Source organism: Eufriesea mexicana, unplaced genomic scaffold (genome assembly GCF_001483705.2).
Source record: "Eufriesea mexicana isolate 0111107269 unplaced genomic scaffold, ASM148370v2 scaffold9405, whole genome shotgun sequence".
Taxonomy (NCBI): domain Eukaryota; kingdom Metazoa; phylum Arthropoda; class Insecta; order Hymenoptera; family Apidae; genus Eufriesea; species Eufriesea mexicana.
This window is the reverse complement of record NW_016917148.1, coordinates 248076-263093: the sequence shown is the minus strand read 5'-3', so window position 1 is coordinate 263093 and position 15018 is coordinate 248076. Positions and strand designations below refer to the sequence as shown.

The window sequence follows — 15018 nt, the reverse complement described above, 5'->3', positions numbered from 1 at the left end:
TAGATTATTACGAGAGACTATAATTAAGTAGAATTTCTTATCTCGCAAATGAAGTGATAATGATATATTTTTCATATCCATAATATATAGTTCCATGCATTCGAATACTTTTGTAGATTTAAATTTAAATCTTTAAATTTTTACACTATTTTACAAAAATTATTACTAGAATTTCCAAATTTCACAAGAAAACTAATTTAACAGTAAAATAAAAATACATCCTTCGAAGAACAACCATCTCTACGATACCTCGCGAAAAATATCAAATATTTTGCATACTATAATAACCCTTCATCGACAATTCTAATCAAATTATTCCTTGCTTCTTCAAATTTCGTAAAATATCATTCTAAAGATTATCCTTATTCACTTTCAATTCTTAGAATAATAAGATTTCGAAATCCAATTAGAAGAAACTGAAAATAAAATGAGAAATAAGATTGCTCTGTTATTGCTGGGTAAAATGAGAAGAAAATTCGATATTTCCGACATTTCGTTTTAAATCGAGCGCGCCATCTTTACGAATCGCGTGATATCTACGCGTCTGCTCGTTCGAAGATATCAAAAATTAAATTTATCGTTGGAAAATGAAATTCTTGCAGAACTCGAGGCGGCGGCCGGTACGCGCAGTGCTACACGTATCAGGGGACGGTTTGCGGGTCGTTGAAGACGAGACAAAAGGACTGATCGTCGATCAGACGATAGAGAAGGTTTCCTTTTGTGCTCCGGATCGGAATCACGAAAAGGGGTTCAGTTACATCTGTAGAGACGGCACGACCAGACGGTGGATGTGCCACGGGTTTTTGGCGTTGAAAGAATCGGTAAGTGCAGCATATCTGATCAACTATCTTGACTTTCCTGTTTCTATAACTGACGGAATGCCAACTATCGTGTCAATTTATGTCATAATTTACAAACGATTTCATCCATGGTACACTATATCTTCGTAATTGAATTCGAACCAAATGTAATATTCACAGATGATAATAATAATAAACCTCTTCGGGGACGAATTATTTTTAAGTTATCATTACGATGATCTCCAGCAGTGATTATAAAGTAGAATAAACCGCTATTAGCGGTGATATTCGACGAGGTTTACTGTTCAGGGATTCTATGGTGAAATAGTTGTCCAATTAATTCTAATTTCCTTTCCATTTATAATAATCGTGATGTAAAAGAAACTAAACGTACATGTATCAGCCAATATCCCTGAAGAGGTTAAACTGGTATGGTGACATAATAAATACGGAAAAAATCGTGTATAAACCAGAACTCGTTCTCAGTCATCTCAAAGATTATTTCTTTCGTTAACCACTAGCAGCAGAGAAAGATTCCTCGACTACATAATCCCATAAGCAACGAACCATCGAAGCTAACTGTTACAAAATAAATACACGTTGTTCTTATTAGATCTATATGTTTATTTACACTGTAATTTCCGGCATCCGAGGTTCCATTTTCCGAATATTCCATTATCCGAACAGCGTTTCGTGACAATATTTACAAACGGTATACGTACTTATAATTTCCCACGTTTAACTGAATGTATCCTAACCAGGACAATTTTGCGCATAGATAACAGCGTGTGTTATTACAATTTAAACAAAACGAAAACGTATAAATATCGAGACTAAATATGAAATAATATAACTAGGTGAAGACATAAGGTAATATGAAAACATAAAGATGACAATAGTAACGAGGATATCGTCGAAATAAATTTAACAGAAGCTGAGGTAACGAATTAAATCCGAAGTATTCGGAGCACTCGAAATGGGATTTCGTTGATTCGAGGCATGAACCGAATATAATTCGATACATTTACTTACATCACAAACGTTTATGTAACTTAGCAGCCAAAAAGATACGGGATCTATAAGCGCGTAGATAAACTGCGAATTTTGTTTTCTTTACGTAAAGAATTTAAGTCCTTTTGAAGAAATATAGATTTCTTTTCGGAGAAATAAAATTAAAAATTTAATTTAATTAAATTAATTTAAATTTTAATTCAGTTAAAAATTTAAGTTTCTGGCTTAATAAATGAATAAATGAAATCACTGTTATTTCGGATACGAGAGGTTCCACTGTGCTTTTCATTCTAGACATAGGTGATCTTCGTATAATTTATAAACAGCGCATGAAAATTGTTGTATTGTAATATAGATTTAAGTTCTCAGAACGAAATGAAAATTTCATTGAATGAAATTCGATATAATCAATATTGGCTGAAATTGGGTTAGAATTACAGTATTATTTCTAGCTTTGTGATATCGATCACGCTTCGACGTTACAGGAAGAGGTACTGAGATCAACGTGCCAATAATAATACTCGATGGGTTTTTCCAAGTTAACACTTAATATTCAACGTGTGCTTTTAGGGTGAACGATTGAGTCACGCTGTGGGCTGCGCTTTTGCTGCGTGTCTGGAAAGAAAGCAACGAAGGGACAAGGAATGCGGTGTCACGATGACGTTCGATTCAAAAACCTCTACCTTCACGAGGAGCGGCAGTTTCAGGCAGCCATCTTTAACCGAACGATTGCAGGATTCACGCGAACGCGCCGTAGGTCAGTGACTTTTCTTCCCGATATACATTCGCTATATTTGCAAAAGAAAATAGCACAAGATAGCTAAAAATTTATTACCCCTTCTACTTTTTAATTTCATATGATTTTAACACCGAAAAATAAACGTGCACGTTTATTTTTATAATTTAATTACCACGTTTAGTTATATTTAATTTTCTAGTTTATTTTCCTATATCTGAATTATCGTGCTTTAAAATGTGACGAATAAATCCGATGGCTTGCAATTCGTGTCTGAGAGTATAGATAACTTTAGTAGTCGTTAAAGTTAGTTTTAAAATGCAAGAAGATTGTTAATTTTTTATGAAAAGTAACGAAATGTAATTCAAACGTATAAGGACAAAAATTGAAAATAAAATCAGCGAATTTTCGTGTCGAGTCGAGCTCGTTTTAATTTCGATTCATTAGGCTGAAATACATGCTTATATGACTAATAATAATTTCTTTGAATGAAACCGCTAAGACGTTTTGAGTGTTCCAAGAAAGATCGTATGGTTTAAGATTATTCAACCACTTAAACTACTTTTACGATGAGGCCAGTGCAATGAACTAATAAAGTGTTTGATCACAACTTCTGTTTCTTCACCACGAATTTTTATATGTTATATAGACAAATATGTTTAGATATACTGCATTAAGAGTAAGACAACATATGAAATTAATCGTGAAATTTACAATTGTTTTGTAAAATCATTCATGTCAGCTAAGGAACTAAATGTCAGAAATTTACTTGAAGTTCATTTTTATTATGAACGATTGAAACTAGTTTATACTACTTTTTCTAACCATAAAACGAGGAGTAATAAAGGCATCGCTAACTATTTTTCTCTTGAACTTACTTACGTTCTAAAGAGTTTAAACTAGTTCGGCATCCTAAAGATGGCAATTAACTATTAGGTATTTTATTTCCCCATACAATCTTTTGAATTCCAGGAATGATTACGATTTTTACATCGATTAATTTCAATAATTTCAAAGAAATATAACATTATGCACAAGAAAATTTTTCCTTCTTTTAACTGTCCTTGAATTTCAGATATTATCACTTTCAATACAGTACTCATGCATCTGTTTATGAAATTTTCGTTTGATTTTTACGCATGAGGGAATAGTATAGGGAATAATATAGGGAATAGAATTGACACAGAAGATGATAGTCTTAAAATATATTTATTATGAGCTAAATTGCACATGTCTCTCTTTACATGACTCTTTTTTACATTACTGTTCTTCTATATGACTGTCCCCGCTTAGTAATTTGGCCTCCTTTTATTCCCTTACACACGCTACACACTCATACAACGTATCCCAAAAATTCCACGTGTATTCTAAGAAGTCATTCGCCTTCGTCGCATAATTTAACGTAAACATTCTCCGGATCCGCTCGTCATTCGCACCGACATTCATCCGTAATATTCTCTCTATCAGAATGATTAAAAACTGTATAATATTACTGCAACATGAGGAAACTTCGCTTAAAATTCTAAAATCTCGGTATAATTACCACCCTCACAAATATCCTAATTTAAATATTGTCTCTACTACTGTATACTATTATACAGGATGTCTCACCTAACTCGAGCATTTAAAATATCTCGCTTGCTTTTTATGATAGAAAGAAAATTACCACCCTCGCGAATATTCTAATTCATATCGCAATTAACCCTTTGCGCTCCGTTGGCTCCGCTACGGAGACATCCGTCATTTGTTCCGTAAATCCGAAGGCTCTGCTGCGAAGCCCTCAACAGCTCTTACGGGCACCATAAATCCTCGGGAGGTTCTTCGAAGGGACCAAGGGTCCGCTATATCTTATATTTGCAATTGGGAAATGCATATTTATAAAATAAATAAAATCAAATACTTTCGCAAGGACTGGTAACCCTTTTTCGTTCAAAATAAGACTTCTTTTATCTCAGGCACTTTGCTCCAAAAATGTGCCAGAATTGCTGGAAGGCAGTACTCGCGAAGGGCGCTAAGGGTTAAAAGAACAAAATTATATGCTATATCGCATGCAAGAAAATTTTGTGAAACGTACATCTCTGATAATTGACCATTTCGTTACAGACGTGCCTCCGATAAAGCAGGTCTACAATCCTTTCGCGATCGAGAGACCGCACGCAACCCCGTCTATGCTGGAACGACAAGGTTCCTTCCGCGGTTTCACGCAACTGAACCAAGCATCTCCGTTCAAAAGACAGCTTAGTTTACGGATCAGTGATCTTCCTAGCAACCTTGAACGCACACGTAGCCACAGTCTCGAACCGACGGATCTGTCACGGATGCCACCGACTATGTCTCACATCGTACCTTTGAAGCCACCAGGTAAAGCTTCTAATTAGAGTTTCCACGATGAAAAAGCAACCATGCAGATATGTACAATAATCTTATCTGTATCTACATATACGATAGACCCGTGTATGTTTGGTGTTAATCCTATACCACCATGTACCATACACACGTATACCATGCGGATACCATGAGGGTACTTAATCGAAGTACTTACTTGATCAACCTGGGTTCAGAACATTGAGGAATACGATGAGTAAGATAAACTGGAGACTTCAAAATATTGTCGCAGTCAAAGTCAAAGTTGCGGAGATGGAAGAATTGTTGAATGTTATAGACTGTGTGTATATAAAAAGAGGCTAAAGGCAGTTGGTGTGAATTGTATCTTCTATGGGGCTAACTATGTGGGGCTAAAAATGATAGGGAAAGTGGTTGAATGTTTTTGCGATATCGATTTTTCTTTTCTTTTTTTTTTCTCTCTCAAGTGCTTCGTTTTTTTTCACATACAATAATGTAATAAAACAATTTGATATTTCGCTTTAATCGATTCTTTTGAACTCTTTGTGCATAAATTTGTTCAAGCAAGGTAATTAGAAATAAGCGATATACAGGATATTCTTTTATAAAATATATTTCTTCGAGGGTTGTTTTAATGTTTTCTGTATCATTGTTGTGGTTGTCATAATAGTATGAACTAGATTTTTGTATCTGTGTCATTGTTTATTTCTTCATAATCTGATTTCCCGACAGAAATTATCTGAAGACTTTTCATGTATTTAAACTTCTATGTTGTTAATTAAAAAATTAATAAATTTTAATATTTTGTATATTATTAAATAGGGTATATGGATTTTATATCCATATAAGAGTGCAATTGGGTAGAAAATTTGTGAAAGAATTTAAATTTGTTATTTGTATAGGAGGCATAGTTATATATGATCATATAAACGAATTAAATTTACAATTAAAAAATCATGGGAAAGCATAAATGACTTCTTATGATTATCAATTACATAAAAGTTCTAAAAATATATTGAATTAACAAATCTTGCAAAATACGTGAAAGATAACACCCATTGAAATTATACATTGATAAATTTGCACTAGTTTTTTAATGAAAAAATAATTAACTTACTATCTTTGTTACTATTTTATAATTGTCGTTTTATTTATTATTTTGTTACAATCATAAAGTTATTTTGAGATCTTCAATTTATTTTTAAAATATTCTTTCAAATTATTATCTTCCATATGTTGTTTATATTAATGTATTTAAATCACTCCCGACACCAAATAATATACTTCTTCGTTTTTGCAACAGAATTCGAAGGATGTGACGAAGGTCATTATTCCCTATTCTGTTAATTGTCCATATTGCCTGACCCTCCTTTGATGTTTTTGGATGGTGCTCGTTTTCTCCCTTGTGTTTAAATATATTATTGTATTCGATATGTTATTCGTTTAAATATAGTACAACGGATTGAACAAGTAGAGGAAGTGGAAAGAAAAGTACAACATTCTTTACGATTACGACAATCCCATAGTTCTCTAAATGTTCCCGTTTTAAAAAGTATTTTCACGCTTTAAATTTTATTTTCCAAAGTCGTAGTTCATTTATATACACAATAACAGAAATAAGATGTCCTCGAAATATACAGGCTTACTGATTATTTTCTATGTAATTAAAATAACTATAAACACAATTAAATAATTTACTAAGTAACTATAAAATTTATTAAACAATTATAGATATTACTTTTTCTAAAATAAAAATTTGATGTTCGTTCTCTTCTAATGAATATGTATTTTTGTTTTTTGTTTTTTTTTATTATTAAAAATCACTATATTTACATCGAATGACGTTCAGATTTATTTTCTTATCTTTTATACAGTTTCTTGTAAAAAGATTTGGATCCAAATTTACTAAATGCTTATTAATCCTTTGTGGACTCGTCTGTGGACAGTAGCCTAAGGTTTTTCGCTTTGCTTCATCTGTAGATAGCTGTTCAAGTATTTTTACAGTTCCTGAAGAATGTCTGTGTATGAGTAAATTACAAACGTAGGAGTTCACTCTGTAATTTGGTCAAAATTTTCTTCAAAACATTTTGCTTCCTTATATCTATCATAAATTTTTTAAAACAAATCTTGGTTTCTCTGATTAACCGCAATCCTGCCCACAAAAAGGTTAAAAAATAATAAATAATCAAAAAAGTGCTGTTTGCTTTAGATAAGTATCTTTTCGCCTAAATATCTTTAGTGAATCCACAGAATACTATAAGTCTGTAATTTCCTGGATCATTTGTTTTTAACATCTTATATACCACTGTTAGACATTTAACACGTGTTTACGTGTCTGTAGCATGCGTTCTGTAGTTCCAAGCACCAACTCGAAGCACCAAATTATAGTATGTTAGTAATGTTCATTATCTAGGGTAGTCGATGTACTAAAATTCCATTCTTGTTTTTACAGTTAGTCCAATACCTGAAATATCACCGGGAGGCCAAGACAGCGTTTCAGCGATGTGTCAGCAGCTTTCACAAGGGCTTTCTCTTCTTTCGAGCAGCGACGACTTCGGACCAATTCCTACGCAGAGCAGTACAGGCTCTGTTGCTAAACAGCTCTTCAACAGCACCACTAATAATATTACATCAGGTATATTGTAAATCTGAGATGACAAATAAGATTTTTCCTTCAATTGTAGTGACCAAAATAATCACTAGTCAGGCTCTAATTAGGCTAAGGTTCTAGTATTAATGTAGCGTAATCAAATTCGTTTAAGACCAAAATTATTATATAGTATTCATGATCTCTGTACAGTGGCCAGCAGCAACTCCTTAGACGAATTGAAACTGCAGAATGGTCCGAGTCTGAACAACAATAATAACAACAATAATAACGACAAGAACGATGATCTCAGTAATCTGAACCACGTTGGGCCCAGCTGGCAAGAATCTCCATCACCTGTCCTCGCTTCGAATCACAGGCTTACACCTATCCTGAATAAAACTAGTAACCTCAGCCCTATCCTTCCTAGAACGAACCCGCCTACACCAATTGTTATGAGCACTCCTGCACCCACCACTACTGTTGGCGTGTTTGGAACACCACCCTCGGTCAGTCCAGCCTTCAGCACAGCGTCTACGTCCTCCTTAGGGAACGCGTCCACGCCAGCCATAAACAGGTCGCCGATTCCAATGACTTCCGTGGTGACTCCGAAAACAAACTCACCGACCACCAGCGTGACATCCGTTTCTCCGGCTCTGTCTAGCAGCGGCGTTAGCGATGCTACCAATATTACCCAAGTCCCAGTTGCCAATACTATTTCCACACCAGTGGTAAGCAATCCTCGATCGTTAAAAATGAAACGTTACTACGTTCTATTAATCTCTGACGAAAGTTTTTCAAATCATGCACTTCTTAACCCCATGATGCCTATCTCTGTAAATAATAAGTATAAATGTGGAATTAAAATATAAAAATAAATACACTGAACTACAGTCTACCCAGTAATCAGCATATACAAACTAAGTCTATACCTTCCATTGACCCAATAAAAAGATTTCATGACTCTCTTCCATCATTTCAGGTCCAACCAGTTCCAACGACAGCAGCGTTGCCCAAACCAGAGCAATGGCTAGGTAGTATAACCAGCTCGGTGCCATCCTCAGTGCAATCTCCTCCGCAGGGACAAACAAGTCCCCGACGAGCGCCACCCCTCCACGCGAGGGCCCTGTCGCTCGGCTCGGCCGCAATGGGTCAGGCCACTAGAACCGGTCCATCCGATCCGTTCGACGCGGAATGGGCGGAGATCGCGGCGAGAAATCTGCGACAGTCGAACACGACGAACCCCTTCATAATGCCCAATGCGACGCAAGCGTTTCAAGTGCAATTGTAGCGCCAGGAGTTCATCAATAGCATTGCCAAGTACTTCCGTTCAAACACATAGTGACGACTGCATGTCCGTTCGCGCTTTGACCTCTCACATGACCGGAAGTATTATACGTGAGCTGGGTCAACCTCAACGGAATCGCGAGGTTTCCTGTATCGAGTATGGTGGTCCTCTAGCAAAGATTCTGGTCGAATGACACGGTCAAGCATCGTGTAACGTTAGAGGAATCCCGAGGAAATCTCGAGGAGAAGCGAGGAACGGAGATACGTATCGATCTCGAAGAGATGTTTAGTAGCAATGATATAGCAGCATATCAGCACTTCTCTCGATTACCAATTTGTAGCACATTCATTCCATTATTTGTTTCGCTGGAATGTTCGGATGTGTCTTGCATCGTATTTTCTTTACAGTACCTGGCCAGGTGCCCCTCTTCCTTGCACAGGAAGCAAGTAAGTTTTTCCGTAGATAGATAGATCGAATATACCGTGTCAGCGAATCTTATTTGAAGTGATTCTGGTATCTTTGGCAAGTCGTCCGGTTGTATGTACATTTGTCTCTCACGTGGTTATAATTAGGACCATTTATTCCCGCTCTGATAAATGTTATTTTAGATATTGGATGGATATTTAACTTGTCTAGCTCCTCTTCTATTACATGATGAGGAATTATGGCGCACACGTTAGATAGTATTATTCGTTTCAATTTCAATATAAGCGGACGTATTCCCAGTGTGTGTGTACCAATGTTTACCTTTATGTTGTCATTTGTGAGTTTATCAACTGATTCCTCGCTGTTAAGGTAGAGACATACATGGGAAATACGCGAGACAAATTTAATGTTTTTAGGATCGGTTAATAGTTCAATTGCCTTTACATATTCTTGAACTGATATTCCTTCAACGGAATCGAGTACTATGGTGTACTCTGTGGTAGGGAAATGTACTGGTTGAACCATTTGAGTATACGATGCTCTGAGCGGAGCTTTTTCTGAAGATGGAAACATTATGTCTTACAAACGATGGAGGAGGGTGCCCCTGTAGTCAGAAACACTTAACTTCGCGGATGATTTCTGTCACCGAAATTGCCCGAATGGGCAATCGTCAGCTTTTCTGTTTCAAACGAATACATGAATATACGATACGTAGAATTACACTTTACACTTGTAAACTACGCTGTGTGTTGCTAGAACGCACTAACTCGTAAACTGTCCTCGATGACGGTTGACTCATTGATGTCTTTTCTTTCCTTTCTTCGGTTCTATCTGTGTAGCCATTAACGACTATTTCTCGCCAGTTACTGATATTTCCAGCCGGATAAGTTTAACAGAATTTGTTGCACACAATTTATCGTACTTCTCCGGTCACTGACCGCTCGAAAAGAAAAATAATAACATTTTTGTCGAACCACGATTGTCACGTGGGCTTGCAATCAGACTAAACTCCCTAGCATCATATTTTCAGAATATTTCTCATATTTATGGTTCTTTCTTTCTTTTTTTTCTTTTTTTTTTTTTTTTCTTTTTGAAACAGTGACTTTAGCTAGAGCGTCGACGATTTCATTGTCGGATATTCCTATATGGGATGGGACCCAGAAAAATTAAAGAAAATTATCGCATAACTAACCTTTTCTCGTGTAATATGTCATACTTTTTTTTATTTCTAGAATACACCGATTGGTTTCGATATCTGCAATTTGGAGTCTTTGCAAGAGGCTTAGAGAATCAATAAAAATTAACAATTTTTTCAAGTTCCTGATTAAGATCGGTGTTATTTATGATTGCAGTCGTTATCGAAGTCATAGCAGTACACATTGAAATGATTACAAATGAATTGAGTTGCGATTTATTCTTGAATGTGTTAAAGAGACTTACAATTGCGTTATAAATGATAGAATTGCTGTTTGATAAAACTTTGACTAGGTATGAATTGCATAGGAGTTTCATCCGCTCTCTTATTGGAATAACCTTAGATTCTGCATGTAATATATTGATTGGGGTGCTCCTACGATAATCCATAGCGATTCTAATGGCTGTAGCCTGTATTTTTTCAAGCTTCTGTGAAATATCTTGACGTTTAGGAAAATATATAATCGAGTTGTAGTCTATGGCGGAGCAGGCAAGGCTCTTGTACAAAGTGATTAGTGTTTCGGAACTTGACTCCCACTAAGTGCCGCATAAAAACTTAATTATGTTAAGAGATTTCACGCACTTTCTTTGGATCTGCTCAACTTGCGGAATAAAAGACAATTTGTGGTCAGCTATAATGCCCAGAAAGCGGACTGCTTTGTTGGATTTAAGAATACAGTTATTAATTTTAATTTGATCATTTCCTGGTGGTATCCTTTTATTATTAAAATGTAATAGCGTAGTTTTATTTGGCGTTAATTCATGGCCTAGGTCCAAAAGGTTTTGGCTCAGCTTAGAAATGGTTTTTTGTATTATATTTTGACCTCTCTTGGCTGACGAAGTTTTAATATATACTGCGATATCGTCCGCAAATTGTGAGATAGTTACGGTTTTATGTAAGTTCATATTAATCTCCGAGATGTATGATATGAACAGCAAGGGGCCGAGGACTCCTCCTTGAGGTACTCCTTTATGCACAAGCCTATAGTTTTCGCCTAGAGAGTCTGTATATACGTGTCTTTCATGTGTTAGGAATTTAAGGAAGCGATATTACCTGAACATCCAATTGCAGCTAGTTTATGAAGCAAAATATCAATATTAACATTGTCGAATGCACCCTCAACGTCTAGGAATGCGACTAATATTTCCTTCCTTTCCGAAAACGCTTTGCTAACTTCTAACGTTAAGTTTATCAAATTGTCTACACGCGATCTCCCTATCCTAAAGCCCTGTTGGCTATTAGGGAATAGATTAAGATGCTCGGCCCACGAGGGTTTCAAAGAGCTTGCATGAACAAGTGGTTAGGGAGATCGGGCGTGGGGTAACGCCGTTTGCCGTTTTTATCAAGTGTACAAAGAATTGTTCCCAGCTGATAGGGTAATCTTTTTCTCGCACACTAGGTTAAAGATATCTATTAACTGTTTATCTACTAAATTTAAATGTAAATCTACTAAATTTGTTTCCAAGTCGAGAGAGAGGGAGAGAAGAAAGAAATAATGAAAACGACGGAAAACCAAGCTGCGTTTGTATAGTATTTAAGTACATCGATCAATCAATGTTTCTTTCCTCTTTCACGCGTTTCTTCTTTTATACAGAGTTCCGCGATAAGTACCTGGCGATCGCGCTTGTGCTACCTCGATAATATTCCATTTTCTCCTTTCCTCTCTTGTTCTCTTCTTCTATCATCTGCCTTCCTTTCGTTTGTCGTGTTCCGTATCCCAATGACGTGGTGTAGTCTGTTCAGAATCAATTGATCTCTCGAGGCTAGCGCGGAGCTACCCCCCACCATTTAATTTGGCTACTGCTGCACTCGAATCTTCTCGTCTTCACACCCCACTCACTTGTTGCAGAGGAAATCTTGAAATCAGTGCTGTCTACAGATGGAGTTCTTTGTACAGTTTGGTCGTATCTTCTATGCTACTGCTATTACTGATGTATATCAGTGTGAATATCTATATTGTTATACTGAATATCTATATTATATTCCGTATTACATGGAGTAAAAGTGGAAGTGACTTGGACAGCACTGAGTTGGACTTATGTTCCCTGTCTTAAATGCGTCCGTGGGTAAAATCGAAGTTGGAGAATGTAATATTGTTCTAGGAGATTTTACGTAAAGATGGTAGTTTACGAGTGAATAATCAATTGCGAACAGACCATATTTGTCGTCGTCGAATACAATACAAAGGTCCTAAAATGTAGCAGCAACGCAATTCGTGCTGAGGAAAGCTACCAAACTATTTACAATGATAATTTACAATTATGTCTGAACGAAACCTCGGCAATGAAGAGCTCCATTTCCGCTTGCAATTAGGATTATCGTCGGTGAACAATTTCCTTTTAAATTCATGCACACATCTCTTTCTCTCTTTACCTGTCTGATTTTACTTTCTCTCTCTTCCTTTCGTTACCTCTTTTCTATTTCTTTTCAACTAACTAATATTTATGTGCAATGCACACATACTCGTCGACACGACGATCGAACATGTACCCTTTCTTCCGTTAGTGACTAAATCATTCTACTTATCGCCTCCATCTCTACCCCTGCTCAATGTCAACCCCTCGCTATACGCAACATATGGTGTAGCTTTCTAGTATCGTGCTTCTAGATCTCTCCAGCTGAAGAAAATTTAAGGTACTTGTTGAACATGATTGTAAATGATTTTTGGAATATACACGGGCATTTAGTAAGATACGTTAGTAAGGTGTGAAGTTTACGAATGAACAGAATTTTTCAGTTTAACTTTGCCCCTCTCTAGCTCTTCTTCCACAAATGACTCCAATCACGCCTCTAACAGAGGGCAAGCAGAGAATAGGTACCAAAATCAAAAGAGCTACAAAATGACCAAAGAAATCCCCACGATCTGAAACTACCTTGGATGATATATTTCGGCAACTACAACCAGCCAAAGACTTCGTTAGAGCCAATGCGAACAGATACCCTCTCTCGGTCTTGAAAGAGTTACGGAATTCCTACATGCTTCCTTCAAAAATCCTAACATTCCCGAAGCTGCTGCAAATTTTACAACAGACATTCCCGCTCTTCATTGTTATCGAATGTAAAAGAACTTTTCGCAGAGCGTGCACTAAAAAGTCGCATCACTAGGATAGCTAAACGACTTAGAAAACTCCGACTTAACCGATCTCACCAGCGACGATTCAAGTATAGTAGATGAAACTGAGATAGAATCGTCGAACTATTTGTTAACTATCTAATCTGTGCGGGCACTTGCGAAATCACTAGTAACACTTTAAAAATAATGTTGTTGGACGTTAGAAGCATTCTACCACGTCGACGTGAAATTGAAAAGGTACTTAAGAGTCTGGATGTTATAATCTGCGTTGAATCCTGGCTCAATGCACAAAAACGAAATCCAATTTCCAGACTTCCTAATGTATAGGAAAAATAGAATGCACGCTAGAGGAGGTGGCATAGTTATATTCATATGGAAAAACCTAGCCTTTATCGAGATAGGTAACGTTAAAACACCGAATCAGACTGTGTAAATGTGTAGCATATGTGTTAACATTATCAAGCCTATAATTAATCTAGTAGCTTGCTATCGAGCTTCAGCTCACCCAAGAGCAGTGGGTCACAATTACCCAAAATGTTAATAAAAATAGCAATCGTATACTAATGGCGAGAGGTTCGCGAAAGCTGTGGAAAGCTTTCTTTTCTCACAATGGCAACATATGCGCACACATTGACACGCGTCACAATGCTAAGTCCAATATTGATTTAATCTTGTCCACAACGAATATCTCAGACAAATTGTACACGCAAGCATGCGACGAAACTATAGGCTCGGATCACTTTCCCATCTATGTAGAAATGAATATTAGAAAACACAATTACAAAAAGAATTTTTCCAAAGATTGGGCTAAAGTGCTACAGAAACTCGAGCTCAACTTTCCCGACTTTTTCTCTGTACAGTAATTGTCTGAAGAATCGTCTCCCAGCGACAAACGCGAATACCTCGCTGAAACAATACCTGACATAGTTAGAGTACTCCAGCAAGTAAGAAAAACCGAGCCAAGATAAGAATCCGGTACCATGGTGGGACTCGGATTTTGACAAGATCAAAGGAACGAGAAAATGGCAGCTACTGGTATGAAAACCTTTCAGTCCGAAAAGGAGTAGTGCTTCGGACAGTTTGCAGAAGGTATAAATTTCTAGATTCCAACTACGTTTGGCATGAGTAGCAAGTTTTCAAAAACAAAGGGTCAAAGTCAACTCGTGATGCTATACCGAGAACCTACAGGCAAGCAATAAAATGGAAAATCCTGTAAACGAAATAAGTCCCCCATGGGCACGAACAGATCCCAATGGACTACCTCCGCATTAACAAAATGCTTTGTTCGGCGCTTACTTCACATTCACCGAATTCAACGTCGCACTGGATTCTCAGAAAATAAAGTCAGCACCAGGAATAGATGGCGTGGGCTACGAAATTCTAAAGAGGTTACCTATCAACTAGTAGTTTACTGTTATATGTACGCTAATCATTCGTTTGGATTCATTTGGCTAGGTCAAAATTATGATGGAAGGCGTCACGACTGGTTCCCATTCGCGCGAATCGAACTGATCGGACGTGTTCTATCTTTTGTTATTATGTTTCCATTTGTAGATTTT

The 15018-nt window shown here is 36.7% G+C and overlaps 1 protein-coding gene across 3 annotated transcripts in view; it reads left to right on the top strand.

Moving 5' to 3' along the window:
• Positions 1–8871, top strand: part of numb (NUMB endocytic adaptor protein) — a 134798-nt gene extending 125927 nt beyond the window's left edge. For 2 of the 3 annotated variants that reach the window (XM_017907885.1, XM_017907883.1), the window contains 7 exons: positions 603–821; positions 2382–2568; positions 4651–4908; positions 6194–6214; positions 7343–7525; positions 7691–8208; positions 8460–8871. In XM_017907885.1, coding sequence (XP_017763374.1) covers positions 603–821; positions 2382–2568; positions 4651–4908; positions 6194–6214; positions 7343–7525; positions 7691–8208; positions 8460–8768 — 1695 coding nt within the window. In that variant the 3' untranslated portion in view covers positions 8769–8871. The remainder of the gene's footprint in view (positions 1–602; positions 822–2381; positions 2569–4650; positions 4909–6193; positions 6215–7342; positions 7526–7690; positions 8209–8459) is intronic. The other variant, XM_017907884.1, reaches the window with a different exon arrangement.
• Positions 8872–15018: the final 6147 nt, after the last annotated feature.